General features: G+C 32.5%; 1 protein-coding gene across 1 annotated transcript; it reads left to right on the forward strand.

The window, feature by feature from the left end:
• The first annotated feature begins 6533 nt into the window (after positions 1–6533).
• LOC132703139 (UDP-glucosyltransferase 2-like) lies at positions 6534–15516 on the forward strand. The gene is made up of 4 exons (XM_060672233.1): positions 6534–6791; positions 9156–9962; positions 13023–13242; positions 15204–15516. The coding sequence occupies exons 1-4, from the start codon at positions 6557–6559 to the stop codon at positions 15484–15486; spliced, it is 1545 nt and encodes a 514-aa protein (XP_060528216.1). The 5' UTR covers positions 6534–6556; the 3' UTR covers positions 15487–15516.
• The last annotated feature ends 6522 nt before the right edge of the window (positions 15517–22038 follow it).

Genomic DNA, 22038 nt, shown 5'->3' on the forward strand with positions numbered 1-22038 from the left:
ATTAAAAAAATGTAACTCTATATGACCATCCTGTATGTAATTGAGTGACAATTGAAATAATACAAAAATATAGAAATCATAGATTATTAATTTTACCAACCAACTAGGCTTCTTGCAGCCGTCCCTATCCCTTTACCTATGTTCATAGGTGACTTTTTTAAAAATATCTCAATTTGAAAGATATAAAATTACTAACTGAATGGCATTCAGCGCCAAACACTAAGTGAAAATCTAAAACAACTTTTTCCATTTAAGGATTTTCTAGTTTCTTTGAGTTTTCAAGATTCTAATGTCTCCTAATAAAGTTTTTTTCTTTGAACCTGCCTTTTATTTGCCAAAATTACTTTATGACTCTTATGCACATATATGTATATGCCTAAATTGGTTTTATGTATTGTATAAGCAACATGTTTAGGATTTATAATAATAATATGTTAAGACAGTAATATTTGCATACATTCTGCAGTATGTACCAAGTAGATAAATAAAATATGAATTGAGGAATCAGTAAGATGTATTTAGCATATCCTAAAAAAATACGCATATACTATGTATCATAAGAAAGTTATCCTTAATATGTTCAAAGCTGTTTGTCACCAAAGTTTACGAAAAAGAAGTACAAGATGAAATTGCAATAAATGACGATGGAACTTGGACAAAATAATGTCTGAATTGGAAAATGGTAATTTTATTTCGCCCATGGGTGAGAAAAAACTGTGTTTTAATTGTTTTCAATATGCCGAAAAAAGAGCTATACACTGCGTAATGTAAATTTAAATAAACCTCTTTGTACACAATTTACAAATCACTGTTAGTGTGTGTAAAAGAATTATGAAAAATGTGCTTTAAACATGTGACTGAAATGGAAGAAAGAATGTGGGAAACTGAGTTGTGATTTACTTGATACTCGAATAATGATCGCTATCACACATTATTTTCATTCACCAAACTCCTCTTTTAATTGTTTTAAAATTGAAACATAGAATTTATCGAAAACTACCATTACAATTTATCAGAATTTAGGTTTATGATCCCCGTCATCGCAGATATACTTTTTATTATACTCTGGTGTTAAGAAACATAAAATAGCGATATTTCGTGCACATGGCAACAGCGCGTCTACCCTTTTGGTCGCACTCAACGCTTGTTCGCAATTGTCGCGACAGACGGATTATATTGGCATTTCCAACTTTCCAGTTTTCATTAGGATTAGCGGTACATTGGGATGTTTGCTAATGGAATATCGTTAGGTATATCTTGGTCCCATTTAAAACTGCTAATCGGAATATAAAATAATAATAATCTGCAGGTAATAGATTTAGACTGCCAAAGTGATTATTGAAAGTGAAAATTGTATTTTAACCGTTCTAGGAAGTTTTGCGAAGTTTTAAATAATTTTGTGTCTATTCGGTAGTGTCCGACTGTCGAAATAAATAAAAAAAATAGGTTATGTTATTATTACTCAACAGCCGCACGCCACAGTTATAATTAGCGTTGTAAAGCATCAAAAAAAGATATTTTGTCGACATGCTCAAACTCAGAATTTTATCAAAACTTTCTTTTGATATGTTAAATTGTTCATGGCCCTTTATAAACAATTTTTTAACCATTTAGCATTCGTCAGTTTATATTTTCTAGTCAGTGCTACCTACCACCTGATTGGGCATGGGAAAAAGTTACGTATGCAATAGTATATTATGCAACAAGTCCTTAATAAACAGGTTAGATAAAAAGTTTACATATAAAACTTTTTCTACGACCGTCACGAAAAAATCACAATTTAACAAATTAAAATGAATAACAGATTATCAGATTACTAAATTTCGCACCATTCAAACAAAATATTTACCAGTTGCCATTAAACCTATTCGCTTATCGTTCCGATCGGTTCTGCTATTGTTGTCTCTTTTTAAGTACGTATGTACAGAGAGAGAGCGAGATGGGTCTATTCGATATGTCATATAAACAATTTTTACAATTGATCTTTAAGTAGTTTATTTTAAGAAAAAGATTAGGATCATATAAGCAAGAAAAGCAGGTCCTAACTTTCAATTTTTATAGCCGAATGATCCTAGCAGCCGCGGCCAACAGAAGAAGAAGAAAAACCTTCAATTTTGTGTTTATACTGACGAGACGTGTATATTCGAAAAAAGATATTAATTTAAAAACTGTAAAAACCACTAAAGTTCATGTTCTTTGGGAAACTTAATTTATAATTGTCACTTTACTGCCGACTACTCCACTAGATTTAAATTGTAGCTTAAATCGCGTAGTATTTAAACTGTCTGATAATTGCGTTACATTTTTCTGTGTATTAGTTTTTGGCTACATTATTTAAAAATAAAATGAATACGTCAAAATTCAATCCGTGCGGTAAAATCTCAGAAATGTCCGAAGTGGCTCGGATCAGTAGGAAAAACGAAACTGACGTGGAAAAGTGACGTTTCCCGCACGCTAGATCGGTGTGTAATTAGGTATTTCACAGACGGGAGTAGAAAAATGTCATTTTTGACATAAAACGCTAAATATTAATCCAACCCTAAACTAAACTAAAATTATTTTAACGGTGACAGGTATTTATTTAATTAAACTATTAATTTATATACACAAAAATAAAGACAACTTTCAAACAAGATAAAAAAAATAACAAAAATTAGTTGCAGTTAAAAAATAACTGTCGTTATAAAAAAAACATCTTCTCATTCCGAGCAAACAGAAAAGCAAAAGAATTAAAATAACATTTAAATTTTTTAATGATAACAAATGTTTTTTTTATAAATTGTCCGAATACAAAAATCATATAAACAGTAGATAAAAATAAAAAGGCTTTTATTATTCTGTTGGTTTTATTTTTTTCCTTTTTTTCCTTTCCAAACAGGAATCGAAAATTATTATAAATCGGTCCTTTTTTTATTGCGTCGATTCGAATTCTACCTCCGTAGGTTGCGGTTTGTCCCAACGGCGTATATTTCGGTACGTCACGCCCCTCCCTTTGAACTCCGAATCGAATAACGCCCTCTCGACATAACCTCTACATGCTTTACGACGGGATGGGCAGACTCGCCGATGCCGATGACAGTTTTCGAAATAAAATCGCATTTTACGACCATCGCCGCGATTTTACGATCCAAAATAACGTCGGGATCTTTTTAAGCGTTGTTTGAGTGGCCGATTTTAAAAACCCATAAAAGTGGGGTCCGGAGAGTGTATTTAATACGCCCTGATAACCGCGTTAAACAAGATAACAACGGTCAGTGTTACCAACGACACGGCAATAACCGTGTTTACGCGGATTTTTGTAATAAATATACTTCATTTTGATAGAAGCTCAATGGAGGTTCTTCTTCTTTTCTTCTTTTACTTCTATAGGCCAAGACTACTGCGATCATTCGACCACTCACTAGAGGTTAAGTTGACAAATTCGAAACCTTTTCTAGAGACGAATAGGCAGCGCCATCTCTCCATTCTTGAATGAACATTCAGATATTCTTTAAAAAATCAGTGATTTTCTGTACGTAGAGTTTCGTTTTGTGCATTCCGCTTTCTAGTTGATTGAACTCAATAATACAAAATAATAACTGAATATATTTTGTAAGTTTGCTTCAAATTATACGAGGTATCCGAGTCAAGTATACAAATAATACGTCCAAACTTTCTTACAATTAAGAAAAGCATTTTATTTATAATGGATGCCAGAGGTGTGAGAAATATTATTAGAAGTATATGCCTATCAGAGTTACTGTCAAATCCGTTGCTGGTTTAAATCACGTAAAAAGCGTAACACCAACATCTCCACAAATGTCGAGAATTTTTGTCAAAACTCTGTTCAAAACTAAACAATGTTCGATCCAGCAATCAACCATTCTCTTAAGTTTCACATTTTCAACAGGTTCATAGATGTATTAATGAATACAATGTTCAAAACCTATTTCTGAGTTATGAAAAATTATTATCCGTTATTAATATTTTGTAAATTTGAAAATGTTTTGCTATTGCTTTTTTATGAGATTATGATACATGTTTGTTGTATATTTGCAATATTTGCAATAACTACTAAGATTCATTAAAAACCCATAAACTCTATATTTTAGTTTACTTTTAAGACTTTTGTTCATAATTTCCATTTTATTCCCTTGTATGTTATAATTAATATAATAATATAATTATTAAAGGTGGGAAACTCTACAGAGTGAGTCACCTATAGAATAAAGTTCATTATCGCCTTGGTTTCAAAAGTTATGAGAAAATGGAAATACAGAAGTTGTTAAGATTGTTAGGATGCACAATTTAAAATTATTTTAAAGTATACAGAGTGACTTAAAAAACATGACGTATAAAATGTACATTTTTTAACGTACTCTCCTCAACATTTTTATTAATGAGAGCGTCCCGAAATTAGTGAGCCTAACTATAACAGCATATTCTACGTCGAAAGCATATGTAAAAATATGTCCCTCTAACGGAGGCCCGGGCCCCAAAAATGCCCTTAAAATGACTTTTTATTTATATTTCGGAAACGAGTTGATAGAAATGTATCCAAATTCATTCTCCTCCAACATTTGTTGAACCAATTCTTCTTTTTTTCCTGGTTCACATTGTAATTTAACCAATTTTTGTTGACTAAATTCTTCTTCTTTTCTTCTTCTTCTTCTTCTTCTTCAATTCTTACCCTGTAGACAGTCGTCCGTTGGAGAAAAGGGAAATTGAAAAAACTGTTGAAAATCATTTTTTATTTTTATAATCCTACGGTTTAATTCCAAATGTTCAAATTTTTGAAGTTCTCTGTGGGACACTCTACGTCTAGCAATTTTATTTTTTTATTTTATTTTATCCTTTATCCTTTAATCAAAAAATTTAAAAGTCGTCATGCTTCAAGCCTCTTTGCTGACTGTAAGCATTATAATCGAAAAAAAAAAAACAGTAGTGGGGTAAAATGCTATGCAAAGATGGAAAATTGGTGATTGGTGACTCGCGGAATGCCGACGTGACGTTGCATTTTATAACATAATCAACTCGATTTGAAAACAAATACCGGACGATTATCTAATATTGGAACACTATAAGTCAGTGGTGTTCTACTGGTTGTTTTCTTTGTTTTTTGAAATATGTGCAATAAAATGGCAGCTTCATTTCAATTAACTTTCTACCGGATGTGCGATAATCATCACGTCTTAGGTTACACTAATAATGCATATTTTCGTCTTTTTATGTTGTGTCAATTTTTATTATGGAACTGTGAGTCCGGAAAATAAATGATGATAAAAATGCGTTTTCTCGATTTTTATGATTTTACACTTACATGTGTGATACAATGTGATGATTCATGGTGATAGACATTTGCAGAAAACAGGACATAGCTTTTTTCCATTCCATTTCCATTCCAAGCTTTCAATGTCAGTTAAGGACATAACTTTTATTCTTTATTGAACTCTATGTTCTGTAACACATAATTTTAGTGGCCAAACTTAAGGAAAAGAATTGGACTTACCCTTACATCCTAAAATTCAAGTTTGTTTACAAGAAACCCATGGCTAACGCAATCAAAAGCCTTCGAAAGGTCCAACGAGGTCATACAGGAAATAAGCTTACCATCAATAACTTCCAAAAACTTTTTCAGAATCCCAACTGACTGTCCGCAAAAACTCCATTTTTATCAGAATACGATACAATTCTTTTTTTTTAACAAAGCCCCAAAGATTTTGGAAAATACACACACACACACAAATGTTTTGCGAAAATTCCATTTTTGAAAGGTTTAATTCTTCGAAGGAGTAATTATTATAAGCAAAATGGTTGCTTATACGCGCGGATTGTAAGCGAACTTTTAAATGAAGAGTTTAGACAATGTTTTTTTACAAAACTTCTGGATTCCTCCTGCGTCGGTTTTGGCTGAGTCGAAATTGCTGACGTTTCGCCAATCATCATGTTCAGAGCTTGACTGAAAACTGTTTTCATTCAAGCTCTGAAGAATATCAATCAATATTAAAAATAATATCTAAAATTAAAATCAAAATATTAAATGGTTGTAAGATTTCGTGTTGGCCACTTAAATTAGATTTAATTGGCCTTCTCTTCTTTAAAGTTCCGGTGTTTATTTAATTGTTTTAATGGTTTCTATGTGACACATTATGCGCGGCCTACTAATACATCTCCACAAGGGCATTATTTTAAGACCATAGCCAACCATGATTGCCATATAAAATAAGAAAGTTCTATTCATTTATAAGAAAATGTTTTTATCCGAATCCAAAATTTTCGTAAATAAAAAAGCTATAATGAAGATATCGACATGCGGTTTTACCATTAAATGTTTCTCAATAATCGAGCCCTTGACATATAAGTCGATTTTGCTCTATCTAGTTTAGAAATAGGTTTCTCCAGTTAAAACTGCGACTACCCTGTAAAAAATGTTATTTTTTTATTTAAATTTTATATTTCCTGGAGTTGGGGCCCCGTCAACTCGACGCCACTGGACCGCGATGGCGATAACCCTTTCCGCAGATACCATTTTAAAAAGAACGCGCTACCGATAAGCGTTCTGTAGTTCGGTAAAAAAATGATCTTTAAACTGTCGCTAGCCTGCGCGTTTTTCGCGATATGCTCCGTCGAAACTGCGAGGATACTCGGGGTGTTTCCCAGTCCAGGGCCGAGTCAGTATATTTTGGCAGAAGCTCTGCTCGTCCCTTTGGTGGAACGCGGCCACCAAGTCACGGTGATCAGCGCTTTTGAAACGAAAACCAGACCCAACTTAACCAACGTGAAATTTGAGATAAAAAATCAAAAATTAGAAGGTTCGTATTTTTATTAGCCACGCTTCGTTCCTCGTATAACTGGTAGATGTTACGCCGTATTATATCTTGATCACTTTCATCTACACTCGAGAAAATGTCAGCATCGTTTCTGTTTTTCCTCGCTGAAATGGGATTATTCACAATTTTCCATACAGTTGATGTTGGAATTGTCGTCAATGTGGCCGTTTCTTCTGAAGATACTTGCTTGCTGGCACCACGTTTAATGAGAGTCAAATAAACATTGTTTATTAAATAGTGTTTTCTACATTAATACATTAATACTACTTTACTAATTACTAATAAACTTAAACTAAGTAGTATACCAAACCAAAGAATATTAAACACAGGTAGGTATAAAATTATTTTCTAATACGGACCACAATTTTACCTGAATTTAAATTCCGAAACTTTAGGTAATAATCTTGTAGCATTGTATGTTAACGACCACCCTTGGATAATCCCATTCAAAAGCAATTGGTCACTTTCTTATATCTATGGACAGACCATAGCTAGAATTAAAAAGCTGGTCCAACTGTGAAAAATGACTAATACAAGAAGAAAATATTAATATCACTGGTTCAAACGTTTTGAATCTATCCCCGTTGGCCGATTTTATCTATCACGTCTAGATTTTTAGATATATTTTTTTATATTTCAAAATTTTGGTTTTTTTTTTCAATTTCTTCGTTCGTCAACGTTACAAAAAGTAAATATACATACAAAATGAGTTTCAGAGAGTTGTAAGAGAAAGGAGGGAAGTGCCGAAGGTGATTTATGTGGTAGTATGCGCAGTATTCATTGTGACACTCCAACAGTTCAGTGAAAACTTGTCGTTTAATTGTTTACCTTTTATATCAATATTTTGGTAAGTTTTGCGTAAAGTTCATGTTCTCTACATTGGTATTTGATGTATAGTTTGAGTAGAGTCAATAAATATAAAATAGAAGTTTGAAAGTTGTTTTAAAATTAATTTTATGTGATTTTAGGTTACAAAAAGCCACGGACTTGTAAAAATTCCTCAGATTGTTTTTGCTACATTTGTGGGGAATACATACTAAAAACACAGCGACATGTCATGACCGATCTGGTTAAAACAGCTTATAAGCTATATTTTGGATTTTCTATCGATGTGCGAGATAAAAGTTGGTTGCCAAAAGTATGCTGCAATAGCTGGTCAAGAACGTTGAGAGGTTGGCTTGAAGAAAGTCACAAATCCATGCCGTTTTCAATGCCAATGATTTGGAATGAGCCTCAAAATCATGAGAATGATTGTTATTTCTGCATGACATCTACACGAGGATTCTCGAAAAAGAATAGAGATAAGATTGTTTATCTGAACGTCCTATCTGCAAAGAGACCAATTCCTCGTGATAAAGACACTCCACCTCCAGTTCCACCAGTTCACGAGGAGGCTGAAAATAAAAATATTTCAGGTCTACAATCTCAGTTGAGTTTTCTTTCTGGTAGTACATCTTCATCTTCATACACTTTATCTGGATCTTCATGTCCATCTACAGAACCTCATTTACTTGAACAAGGCGATTTAAATGATCTTGTTAGAGACTTGGAACTTTCAAAATCTAAGGCACAGTTACTCGGATCAAGGTTAAAACAGTGGAATCTATTGGCGAAAAGTACCAGAGTTTCATATTTTCGTACGAGGCAAGAAAGTTTTACAAGTTACTTCTCCAAAGAAGATGATCTGGTATATTGTAATGATGTTGCAGGGCTTCTTCAAGAACTTAGTTTGCCAGAAGATTCTAGTGAATGGAGACTTTTTATTGATGCTTCAAAAATAAGCTTGAAAGCCGTGCATGTGCATGCCATCAAGAAAAAGTTTGACTCCTGGACTTGCTGCTTGCTGATTTCTGTTGGTCAATTCACTGAGAAACTACTCCAATAGAATTTATTAAGAGGAAGAAAACTACTAAATTATTTGAATTCTAATGAAATAACTGACGATATTTATTGGTTTTGTTAATATAATTTAGGATTTTTTACTGTAAAACTCAAGCCGCCACATTTTTTTATTTGCTGATAATAATTTATACTTTAATAATATTGTTTTTTGATTAAATAAATATTAAATTAAAAACCTACGTGTGGTACTTATTTGTATATCAGATTCCGTGTTTAGAGCATAAAATAAGATGAATTCATGCATGAAAACAAGGAGAGAAATTTTTTTTTTTGCAGACCAGTGATAAAAGAAGAAAATATTAATATTTAGGTGACGACAGTAGCGATAGTGACCATTTTATTATTATTATATTTAATATATTGTATATTAATATATCTTGACTTGGGTGCGAAAGTGCTATTATGGTTTCATTTAGATGAACTCTCGACTATTTCCTCTTGCAGGAAACATATTCGACCTGCAGAACCTGCTGCACCTGCAGGAGATGAGCATATTCCGGCTGATTGTTGGAATGTACCAAGTAACCAGCTGCATTTCCGAAATGATCCTCTCTGACCCGAAGGTCCAAGACCTGATCCGGTCCAACCAAACATTCGATCTGGTGGTGGTCGAGCAGTTCCACGCGGAAGGGTTCTCCGCATTCGCCGAATACTTCGAGGCCCCTCTGATCGGGTTCGCCTCGCTGGGCGTCAACGAATGGAACGCTCACGTGGTGGGCAACCCGATCTTACCATCTTACGTACCCCATTCGTTAACCGGATATTCCGAACGTATGAACTTTTACCAACGGTCTCGAAACACAGTGGCGTACGCCTTCGATCTGCTAGTGAAGTATTTCTACTCTTTACCCGAACACCAGCGGCTCGTCGATAAATATTTCCCGAAGAAGATCGACATTTACGAGACGATGTATAGTCCGAGCTTGATGCTGCAGAATTCTCATCCCGTCTTGACAGGGGCGACGCCCCTCACGAATGCTATCGTAGAGATAGGGGGCTACCACGTAAAGTCCAAGAGGTTGCCCGAGGACATCGAGAGGTTTTTGGACTCGGCCGATCATGGGGCGATTCTGATCAGTCTGGGGTCGAACTTGAAGAGTAGCAAATTGCCCCCCGAGGTCTTGAAGGGCATGTTCGAGGTTATAAGGAAGTTGAAGCAGAGGGTTTTGTGGAAGTTCGAGGCCGACGAGGTGCCGGAAGCTCCCGACAACTTGTACGTATCAAAGTGGCTGCCCCAGACCGATATATTGGGTGAGTGGTGCGGATGGGAGAGCCCGGTGGGTTTGAAAAAGCGATTACCAAACAAAACAGACTAAATGGTTCATTGGCTATAAAAAATAAAACAAACTATCCAAGTCTTTCAGGTGTAAAACAAATGGTTTTACTGTTGCTTTGGTGCTGTTGAATCGAACTTGCTGACGGTTTTCTGCTGACTTCTCTGTACATGTCTGTATATCGCTTGAGGGGGCGGAGCCTAAAGAAGGGGCGTGAACATTGTTAAGATCGTTTGGTTGCTTATAGATTTTTATAGATTCTCTGATTTTTCCTTAGTAGAAGAATTGATTACATGCAAGAATTTGAGTGTTATCGATTAAGATTTGTCATCGGGTTTCGTAATTGGGGTGTAATGTATCTCCGGAGTATTCCTGGCATGCTGTAAATTCTACATTAGAGATATTACACAGAAAAAAAAATTCTTAGTTGCAGATTACGTATATCTTCAATAATATCTACTCGATTTAAATTTACGTATTTTTAAATTAAGAACACCAGTTTGAATTAGGAATTTTAATATGCATTTTTCATTGTAGCAAATAGTCTTGTTTTAAAATGTTTGAAATTTTTATTCTTAAATTACCTAAATTCCACTTCTTAGATTCCGTCATTTCTTTATTTGGAAAGTGTTTAATCGACCTAATCAATTCAATTGATTGATTGATTCTGGATCAAAAAAATTCTCTGTATATAATTAATACAATATAATAATATAAATACTGGTTTTGGTAAAGTTAATGCAAATACTAAAATGTGTTGTTTATCACTGGTCTTTAACAATAGCAGATATTTATTTTTGTTATAATAAACAATTTAAAACTGGGATAAGATCAAACAAAACAAGATTAAGTTGTTGCATGGTGTTGATATCGCTCCTTGATTTTGAGCAACTATATGAATAGATGTATGCTCAATTCTATATAAATATAATATTAATAATAATTTTTATTTTCCAATATTTGTATAGGAAATTGTCAGAAAAATAAAATAAAATAAAGACTATAAATATTAATCTATACTTCATTTAATATCATTTTATTTCTAACGGTAAGAGGTTAAAAAATCGAACACCACTAACACTGAGGATTATATAAGAACTATTAGCTTTTGCATAAGGAACTCTAAAGTAATCTTTAGTTCTTCTATTCGCTGAGTGAAAATTACTGTTCAACACAAAACCTGATTTATTTTTAAATACATAAACATATTTCAAACGCACACAATGTTAAAAAAAATTTAATGAGTTTTACAAGAAGTAGACTTGGAAATACCGGCCATACATCTTATGGCCCTTTTTTGAACCACGAACACGTTAGTCGAATTAGTCGGCTATCTCCACCAAATTATACTATATCTAATTCTATTCTCGACAAGAGCGCAATAAACACTACCAAAGAAGAGCGATGAGTTTTAGGATTCGTGTGTTTATCTACAAATCTTCAGCATTTATGTGAACCAAATAGTGGAATGACAATGTTGGAATGTTATAAAAGATGTTTTTAGTAAGTTATTATCATTAAACCAAGAGTTTAGCTCACTCAAAACCACGTTACATTTGTCTTCCAGGCATGACAAATTTTAAAATGAGGCGGATGTATATTTCATCTGAATGACCTACATTTTTGTTTAAAAAAATTTAAATACTCGAACGAATCATTTCATTTTTTTGAAAGAAACTCGTATTGAGAATTTTTTGCATTTTTATTTTAAGTCGACATATTTTTGAGTATATGCAAAGCTTACTTATATTCAAATTGAGCTTAACCTATTTGCACCAAGTATTTAGATTTTAGATATTTAGATAGATATATTAGATTTTTCAATTTATCATAAACCTTCACATACAGACACAGTCATACGTAACAGCTCAAATCACCCTTACGCACACAAAATGGCTGCATTTGTCAAAATGTGGTTTAAAAATAGCTTTCAGAACTAGCAACACACTAGGAAAATTTTAATAAAACATTAAAACGAAATGTCCAAAATCTCAAAAATCAGGTGTCTACAGGTTGAAATACGGACCTTGTCCTAAAATTTATAATGGAACAAACAGGTAGATCCTTCCAGAAACGCATTAACGAACATAAAAGAGGGTTTAAAAACAATAGTCTAGATTCTAATTATGCTACACACTTAAACACTAAACACAGAAAGACACATTTTTGAGTACAATTTTGATGTTTTACATACAGTCACAAAAAGTAGAAAATTAAATTTATTGGAAGCCATGGTGATTAACAAAATGAGACATTTAGACAATTAGATTTAAATTCCTCTCCTTTATTGAACTTAATTTCTCGCAATAACATTAATTAAGGTTTTATGGTCATTTTTAGGTATTAGGTACATTGTAAATATTACATTTGATAAAGGCACGGTGTTGTCGAAACAATTGTCAAGTAAAAATGTATGAATTTAGTTCTTATTTATTTTGATAAATGGATTTCCATCGAGTAAAAGCCACCTCAGTTCAACCAGGAGTTTACTGCATTCCGTGTGAAAGACCCTTAATACTAAGACAAATAAACGCATCAGCAGCAATTCTTCTACCAACGGAAAATTCGAGAATCTATAGAAATCTATAGGCAACCAAACAATCTTAAGCGCGACTCAGGTCTATAATTGTCACCAATATGTGAATCAGTCATCCGAGACGATGTTTACGCCCCTCATTTAGCTCCACCCCCTCAAACAACATAAAAGCAGACGCAGAGTAAAATGCGAGCCAGTTTCAGTCAACCTTGGCGCGCTTGATTCGTGGTTGGAGTATAGATAGAATTATTCACGATTAAATTGCATTGTAACTTCAACCCAATGAGATGTATTTAACAAATTTAGCTGAGAAACCGAAATGATCATGTTTTGCCTACAAAATATTCAAAGCTTTTCAAATGTTCAAAGCTTTTTTTAAAATACAAAAGAGCCAAACAGTTAGCTTCCTTCCTATCTTCATAGACTGATAGTATTATAAAAAATCATTTATCTGCGAAAGAACTATTCCACCTTTTCCATTTATCAAAATCTGATTTGAAGCTCATCCGAACGTGGTCGGTTTCGTATCGCACTGCGGACTTCTCAGTACCACCGAAGCGACTTACTACGGGGTACCGATCATCGCGGTACCATTCTTCTTGGACCAAGAGGGTAACGCGAAACGGCTGGTCGAATCTGGAGCTGCGGTTTACCTGCCGTACAAGCATCTTAGCGAAAGTTCGCTCCACGCGGCCGTACAAGAAATACTAACGAACAAAAGGTGAATCTTCGAATTCTAACCTACAACACAACACAAAATTACATCTTTTTCGTGAAGCGTTAAGACCCTTAAATAAATTTACAAAGTAGGAGGCACTAGTTGGTAACTAAAAACTAGATATTTTGTTTTAGATATTTTCTCGATTCTCGATTTAACCAGTGCAGTGGAGACCTAATTAACCAAAATACTATTTCTTCATGGACAGTCGCACGGTTTTCAGTTAAAATTAAAAACTAGTTTCTCTGCATGCTGCCATATTAACGATATATTAAGAGAATGAATGGAATTTTTAAAAATATTCCCAAGAAATCGCCTGTATACATAAAAATTCTATCAATAACAAACATAATTAGGGTCAAACAATTTTTGTACTTAACTTCTTTCCCCATAGCCGTACTTATCGAGATAAGGTATAAGAACATCTTAAATGGACCACCCTATAGACAATAGTATTGGCGTATTATTTTTTAAATGTATTTTTTGTTTGTATTTTTCTTATTTCTATTTATTTTGCAGTGTTATGTGTACGCTTATGTATTTGTTTTGAAAGAATTCGTTTTTCATTTAAAAATATAAACTAATTTATCTGCATACTGTCATTCATATTAACGGAGTTGTTATGACCACCCAAAGAGGTTTTGATTTTTTTACGCAAAACCCTTGATTGAAAAAAAAATTGTAAGATTAATTTTTATTTAACGGAAATCAGTGGCGTACCATCAATATCTGCCAAAATGGTTATAGGAGTAGTTTGGAAGTAATACGAGTTGTTTCAAAAAATTGGCATGAAAAAAATTTTTTTTTCATTAAAAAAAATACATTATTTTGATGGTTAATGGTCATTTGTGACCACCCCATCGATAGGTCAAAGGATTAAATATGAACAACTTCCATGGATGCATAATGAACATTCCCAATTTTAGTTTTCAGGTGTAAAACACACATTTTTCTAAAATGGAAAACTATGGAAAATTTCTTATGACAAAAAATACTCAAAATCAAGAGCATAAATGGAATTTTTTAAAATATTCACAAGAAACCGCCTGTATACATAAAAATTCTACAAATAAAATACATAATTAGTTTCAAACACTTTTTGCACTTAACTTTTCTCTTAATCGTCGTACTTATTGAGAAAAGGTATAACAACATTTTAAATGGACCACCCGGTACACACTAGTACTGTCGTATTATTTTTCTGATGAATTTTTTGTTTGTATTTTCCTTATTTCTCTTTATTTTGCAGTGTTATGTGTACGCTTATGGATTTGTTTTGAAGGAATTCTTTTTCCACTTAGAAATAAAAACTATTTTATCTTCTTGCTGTCATATTAACAATGTTGTTATGACAACGCAAAGGAGAGGTTTTTATTTTTTACCCGAAAACCTTCAATGGAAAAAAAAATCAAGGAATTAATTGTTATTTAAGAGAAATCAGTGTCGTACCATCAATATCTGCCAAAATGGTTACAGGTTTAGTAGGATTTAAAATAAAGTATGCGAGTTGTTTCAAAAAATTGGCCATAACCAATTTTTGTAATAAAAGCTGCGTATTAAAAGAAAAATAGTTTTTTCAGTTATAAAAAATATTGTATTGATAGTTGATGGTTTTTTATTGCCATCCTGTCGGTATGTCAAAGAATTAAATATTTACTAACCACATCTATGGGTCCCTAATAAAAATTCCCAATTTTACTTTTTAAGTGTAAAAAAACACCCTGATTGAAAAAAAACAAGAAATTAAGTCTCTTTAGAAATGATTAGAAAATACCCAGTATGTCCAGAAGTTCCAGGAAAATAAAAAATTGCAACAACATACACTGCATTCTATTTAAAATAAAAAAGATGGTATTTACCCCGTGTGAACGGAACACTCTGTATATATGGAAAAATTGTAAGTTAACAAATCCAAATTCCAAATTTTTTAAGTAAATTTTTGTAAATACGGCCTGCCGTTTCAGTTATAGGCAAAACGCGAAGCTCAGGTCCCAATTGCTACGCGACAGGGTCGTCAGCCCTTTGGACGAGGCCATTTACTGGGTAGAATACGTGTTACGTCACGGAAACGGCCGACATCTGCGCAACACCGTCATGGAGCTCAGCTGGCTTCAGGTGTACTTGTTGGACGTCTTGGGAGTTTGCATCCTCGCACTCCTACTCTTTATATACGCCGCGCGATACGCGACTTTCAAGTTATTTTCCAGGGCCGGCTCGAGTGTCAAAGGGAAGAAGAAGAAACAATGAGAGTTCAGTTACTATTAGTATGAAACTTAAGCTAACTTTTGTATATATAAAAGATATTGAAAAGAATTTTAATTGTTTTTCGAATATTAACCCAATTTAAACTAGCATCGACGTCAAAAATACTTTACCGAAAATCTTAAGCAACATGTTTTTTGGGCGACTTGACAGACCGATCGACATTTTTTTAATAATCTCTCATTCGGGTATTGACAAGTTTTTATAACAAATTACATTTCCAATTTGTATAGTCAAGCAGGCAGCGACGAATGTTTTCTCGAACTGGAGCCCTCTGGCGGCGGCAGTGAAAACCAGTTAGTCACAGTTTTTTTGTTAACCCATTACTGGCCGCTGACGTAGCAACACGTTATTTTTTGTTCGAAATCGAATAATACGTAATTTTTTATTTCAAATCCAGTAGCCGCTGACGTAGTAGTACGTTTTTTGACAGAATAGATTTGTTTGTGTTTTGTGTGTTTGTGTCGATTTATTTTAAGTGTTTTTTTATCAGTTTTTAAATAATGACTTTTTTAAATTATTAGTAAAGGAAACAAAGAGGTATCATATGCAAAATATTCACTAATATAAATCCGTGAAAAAGATTAAACAATGGACAGATACAACAATAGCCGAAATGAAGAAGTTTCTTGGCTTGAATATTTTAATGGGGCAGGTAAGAAAAAGTAGTATAAACGATTATTGGTCTACTGATCTACATATCGAAACACCAATTTTTGGCAAAGTTATGCATCGAAATAGGTTTAGATAAATATTCCAATCATTACATTTTTGTAATAATGATGAAACGTTGAAGCTTCCGAGTTTACAGGCAAGATAACTAAGTGTGGTTTGCTTGTCAGAAAATTATGAGAAAAAACTTTGAATTCTACAACGGAAGTCCACAAAAGTTGCAAAATCTCGTAAAAAATCTTTTAGATAAATATGAAAATATTTGGTACCGTGCTTACATGGATAACTATTATAATAGTGTTGAATTAGCAGAGCATTTGCTTTCCAGGAAGATAAGAATATGTGGTACAATTAGGGAATATCGTGGGTTTACCTAGTGATTCAAAGATTCCCTTCCTCGATCAGTCCACTACGAAAAAAATGACACTAAATACTAAATAAATTCATAGTCAGTAATATCTACACATAATTTCATTTTTATTCGAAATGTCTAAATCTGATTCTATTTCACTATAAGAATCGTCATTGAGATTGATTAGAATAGGATTTATGCTGTTTTGTATTGAAATGTAAGAGTCCTCAATTTTTATAGTGTGTAGTACTGAATTTTTTTCAGCTCTCAATTGGTATGTTGTTAACTCATTAGTGGTCGCTGACGTAGTAATACGTAATTTTTTGTCCGAAATCCAGTAGCCGCTGACGTAATAATACGTCATTTTTTATTTAAAATCCAGTAGCCGATGACGTGTAGTACGTTTTTTGACAGAATAACTTTGTTTGTGCCATCAAACAGTCGATTTATTTTAATTGGTTTTTTATCAGTTTTTAAATAAACACAGATTAATTTATTATTTATCCTGCTTTATAATGGAAGAAGACGATAGTACTTGTTTACTGGCGATGACGTTTATAAATTATTAGTAAAGTAAACAAACAGGTAATATAAAGTAATATAAAATAATATAAACAAGTAATATAAACGGTTATTGGTCTACTGATCTACATATTGAAGCACCAATGTTTGGCAAAGTTATGCATCGAAATAGGTTTAGACAAATATTACACTCATTACATTTTTGTAATAATGATGAAACGTTTAAGCTTCCGAGTCTACAGGCAAGATAACTAAGTGTGGTATGCTTGTCAGAAAAGTTGCAAAATCTCGTAAAAAATCTTTTAGATAAATATGAAAATATTTGGTACCATGCTTACATGGATAACTATTATAATAGTGTTGAATTAGCAGAGCATTTGCTTTCCAGGAAGATAAGAACATGTGGTACAACTAGGGAATATCGTGGGTTACCTCAAGATATAAAAAAAAATAAGTTAAAGAGAGGCCATCATATTTTCCGTAGAAAAAAAGAAATTTTAATTCAGCGATACGTCAGGCCCGGCTTATAGAATCCGGTAAAATAAATCGTAAAACTGGTGAAATTATTAAAAGTATATGAACCGTGTCGATTTGGCAATTTGGCAATACCTTTCTTATAATCCTATTATAAGGAAAAGTCTCAAATGGACAAAAAAGGCTTTTATGTTTATGTTGAACTGCGCATTGTTTAATTCATTTGTGATATACCAGAAATTGAACCCGGCAAAGAAAATAAAATTTACCTCTTATTTATTAGCAGTTGCTAGAAGTTGGGTCGAAACTCAACAAAATGTGGGTTTAGAAACGGAAGTCTCTGAAGGCAAATCAAAAAGAGCTGCTCGTGAAGATCCACCAAGCAGGCTTTCGGGAGATATAAAAACATATATGCTTGTAAAACTTAAAAGTTCGGGGAAAAAAAATTCCGCAGAAGCGGTGCAAAATTCACAGCGTAAGGAGAGAAACTTGCTTTATGTGCGGATATTGGGAAATTCCCCTATGTGTCGGAAAATGTTTTAAGGACTACCACATTAAAAAAAAAATTAGAAATGTAATGTTCAAATTAGGCACTTTTTTGTCCTAATAATTGTTTGAATTGTTTGTTTTTATTTAGTTACTATAGTTTTCAATGGTATTAATTTAAACATAATACACGTCATAAAAAAAATCGTCTCTCTGTATCTATCTCCCCTATCTAATACGTATTCTTATCTCGCATCAAGATAATCAATCCCGAATGAATCTTAGAAATAGTAATAAGCTACAACAAAGAAAATGGTAGCGTGTTAAGATTATGTTCATTATATCATTCGTTTCAAAAGTTATAAGAAAATGGTAAATACAAAAGTTGAAAAGATTGTTAGGACGGACAATTTAAAACTGTTTTAAAGTATACAGGGTGGGTAAAAAAACGTACCTAATAAGACACATTACGTTATGAAATTCTTCAACTTTTTTATTAATAATAATACATACATAACCCTAATAGTTTTACCAATTATTTATTTTTATACATTTTTGTAAATAATAAATCTGAAAAGTTTCGCTTGTTGTTGTTCTTTAAATATTAACAAAAATAATTTAACTTAATAAAAACTTCTGAGAAGAGCTTACAAAACTGACATACTTAAATGTAAGTCTTTTGTAATGTCTTAAAAACATCTATTGGTCAGAAAATAATAGTATTTTTTTAGAAAAATATTTCAAATATCCACTAAGCATGTACATTTCTTTTCGAGGACTTTTTTTGAACAGTCAAAAAGAATTCAAAACAAAATGTAAAAGTAGGTTGCGTCTAAAAAAATTATATTTTATTCTTCACGTGTTTTTGAGTCGCCCATACAACTTTTGTATACAACTTTGTAGTCGTTAGAGAAGGTTTTGTCGAAAACATTATCACGGCGGTGGTATCATTTTCATATCATTCTGAATTTTTCTTAGTTTTATTGAATTGCAATGATGAGGTTTTAACTCTTTGAAAAATTAATTGGAATTAAACTTATTAAGTGCGTTTTATCTAGGTAGGCACCTAAATAAAAAGCTTCTTAACTATACAAAATTAGTATTTTTTAGTACACGTTAGAGTCTTTTTTTCTTTTCGAATAAATAATCATAGTTGACATAATTTTTATTGTTTTTTTTTTGTGTTTGCGGGAATATTATGAGGCCTAATTTTTCAAATTTAAATAAAAACAATTTTAAATTATTTTTTTCAAAGTTCTATGTAAAGTGGCCAAAATGGTCATCTAAAATAATGAGTTTCGCTTGTTATTGTTCTTTAAATATTAACAAAAATAATTTAACTTAATAAAAACTTCTGAGTAGAGCTTACAAAACTGACATACTTAAATGTAAGTCTTTTGTAATGTTTTAAAAAATCTATTGGTCAGAAAATAATAGTATTTTTTTAGAAAAATATTTCAAATATCCACTAAGCATGTACATTTCTTTTCAAGGACTTTTTTTGAACAGTCAAAAAGAATTGAAAACAAAATGTAAAAGTAGGGTGCGTCTAAAAAAATTATATTTTATTCTTCACGTGTTTTTGAGTCGCCCATACAACTTTTGTATACAACTTTGTAGTCGTTAGAGAAGGTTTTGTCGAAAACATTATCACGGCAGTGGTATCATTTTCATATCATTCTGAATTTTTCTTAGTTTTATTGAATTGCAATGATGAGGTTTTAACTCTTTGAAAAATTAATTGGAATTAAACTTATTAAGTGCGTTTTATCTAGATCGGGACGTAAATAAAAAGCTTCTTAACTGTACAAAATTAGTATTTTTCAGGGCACGTTCCAGTCTTTTTTTCTTTTCGAATAAATAACCATAATTAACATAATTTTTATTGTTTTTTTTTTTGCGGGAATATTATGAGGGTTCACAATTTTATCTCTCCCAAATTTATTTTTCCCTAAGCCAACCCAACAAAGGAAGAATTAGAGACCAATATTGCGGCGGTTCTCAAAGTGACGTCCCATACGTGGTACCATGAGCTGAATCGTTGCTTATAATAAAATGAGTAGTGAAAATTTCTGTATTTCTTTCCCGCACAAGCCCAGCCACCTTGAGCTTGATGTTTTCAGCCTAGACATTCACATGCCACCCTCTTAAGCCAAAGTCAACGGTTCACAACAAGTCGTTTATGCCCGGGGCGCCAACAGTTATCGCAATTCGAACGGCTATTAGCTAATTGATGAGATAATAAAAAAAAACGCCGAAGGAGATGGTAACACAGAAGCCCTTGTCCTGTCGGGACACTGGGTGGCGCCCTGTATTCCTCGCCTGATGGGTTTTGAGTGTTTTCGATTTGGGTCGCCAAAATACTCGTTAACCAATATGTCGTCGGGGGTCGAATGGTTTAAAAAAAAAACGGATAAAAAGCGAAAAAAAAATTAAGAATTAAATTTTTGGATTTTTTTTCGTCTTTGATTAACTAAAATTTATTCTCATTTCAATAGGCAAAAGAACCACTAATGAAAATCAAAAACAAAGCTATCCAATTATAAGATAAGAGAGCTATAGAGAGCAGTTTACACAATTACAAGTACAGAGATGTATTATTATTTCATACTTATTCTTAAAATACTTCCAGAAATTGAAGTACGAATAAACTTAATTAAATTTATTATTTATGTTCTTGTTACGATGTTATGCTATTTCATTAAAACTGTAAAAGTAAAAAAAACTTCTTCTAATATTTCTGTTTCTGAAGGTAACTAAAAACTAGATAAGTTAAGACGTTTAGGACATATGTACATATAACAAGTTTATTTTTAAAATGAACCCAAAAATCGCAGCCTTAATGTATGTTGTATAGAAAACATTTCAATAAGCAGAAGAACCAAAAATGAAAATAAAAGAAAAAACAATGCAATAACTGTATATATATATATATATATATATATATATATATATATATATATATATATATATATATATATATATATATATATATATATATATATAATCAAATATACCGAAAATTTTTCGAAAAAATAAAACTAAATCTTTTGTTAAAACTTTTCATTGTAATAAGGAATAAGGACTCAGGACTAAGCGACATTAGAGTAGGTATGGTCTGTTCATAGATATAAGAAAGTGCTTTTGATGGGATTATCCAAGGGTGGTCAATAACATATAATACAACAAGATTACTACGTAAAGTTTCGGAATTTAAATTCAGGTAAAATTGTCGTCATAGAAAATAAATTCATACCTACCTGCGATTAATATTCTTTGGTTTGGTATACTACTTAGTAATCATTCTTATTTCGTGTGTAATATAGAGTGTGTTGAATCGTGTGCGAATTATGCAAAATATGTGCGAGTCTAGTGTATCTCAAGAGATGCTCCCGCCCAAATGTAGAAAACACTATTCTATTGAGGCTAAGGAAGTTATAAACAATGTTTATTTGACTCTCATTGAACGTGGTGCCAGCAAGCAAGCATCTTTAGAAGAAACGGCCACATTGACGAAAATTCCAACATCAACTGCATGGAAAATTGTGAATAATCCCATTTCAGTGAGAAAAAAAAGAAACGATGCTGACATTTTCTCGAGTGTAGATGAAAGTGATCAAGATATTATACGGCATAAAATTTACCAACAACAGCGGAGCAGGAACAAAGCGTGCCTACATTAGATATCTTAATTAGGAGGCTTGAAAAAGATGAAACCGGTGTTAAATTTGGCAGAACTACCTTATGGAATTGTATTCAACACATGGGCTTTAGATTTAAAAAAAATGACAAAAGGCAAGTTTTAATCGAATCTTTTAGAATTCGGAAATGGCGACTGGAATATCTAGAAAAAATTAGGCCAATTATTTACTTGGATGAAAGTTGGTTCGACACTTATGATACTTATAAGTGTAAAACAAACGCGCCATCAAAAAGAGGTAAAAGGTATTTTGCATGCTGGCTCTAAAGATGGTTGGATTCTAAATGGACTTTCTCTATCTGCGAAAAATATTAAAACTTCTTCTCTGGAT

This window comes from Cylas formicarius, unplaced genomic scaffold, assembly GCF_029955315.1.
Source record: "Cylas formicarius isolate icCylForm1 unplaced genomic scaffold, icCylForm1.1 PGA_scaffold_6__28_contigs__length_40554024, whole genome shotgun sequence".
NCBI lineage: Eukaryota > Metazoa > Arthropoda > Insecta > Coleoptera > Brentidae > Cylas > Cylas formicarius.

What these genes read in the sequence shown, in the direction of transcription:
- LOC132703139 (XM_060672233.1), top strand. Translation starts at nt 6,557, where the DNA reads ATGATCTTTAAACTGTCGCTAGCCTGCGCGTTTTTCGCGATATGCTCC. An exon ending in GCCCCAGACCGATATATTGG is followed by an intron (nt 9,963 to 13,022) that starts GTGAGTGGTGCG and finishes TCTGATTTGAAG; the next exon opens with CTCATCCGAACGTGGTCGGT. An exon ending in GAAATACTAACGAACAAAAG is followed by an intron (nt 13,243 to 15,203) that starts GTGAATCTTCGA and finishes CTGCCGTTTCAG; the next exon opens with TTATAGGCAAAACGCGAAGC.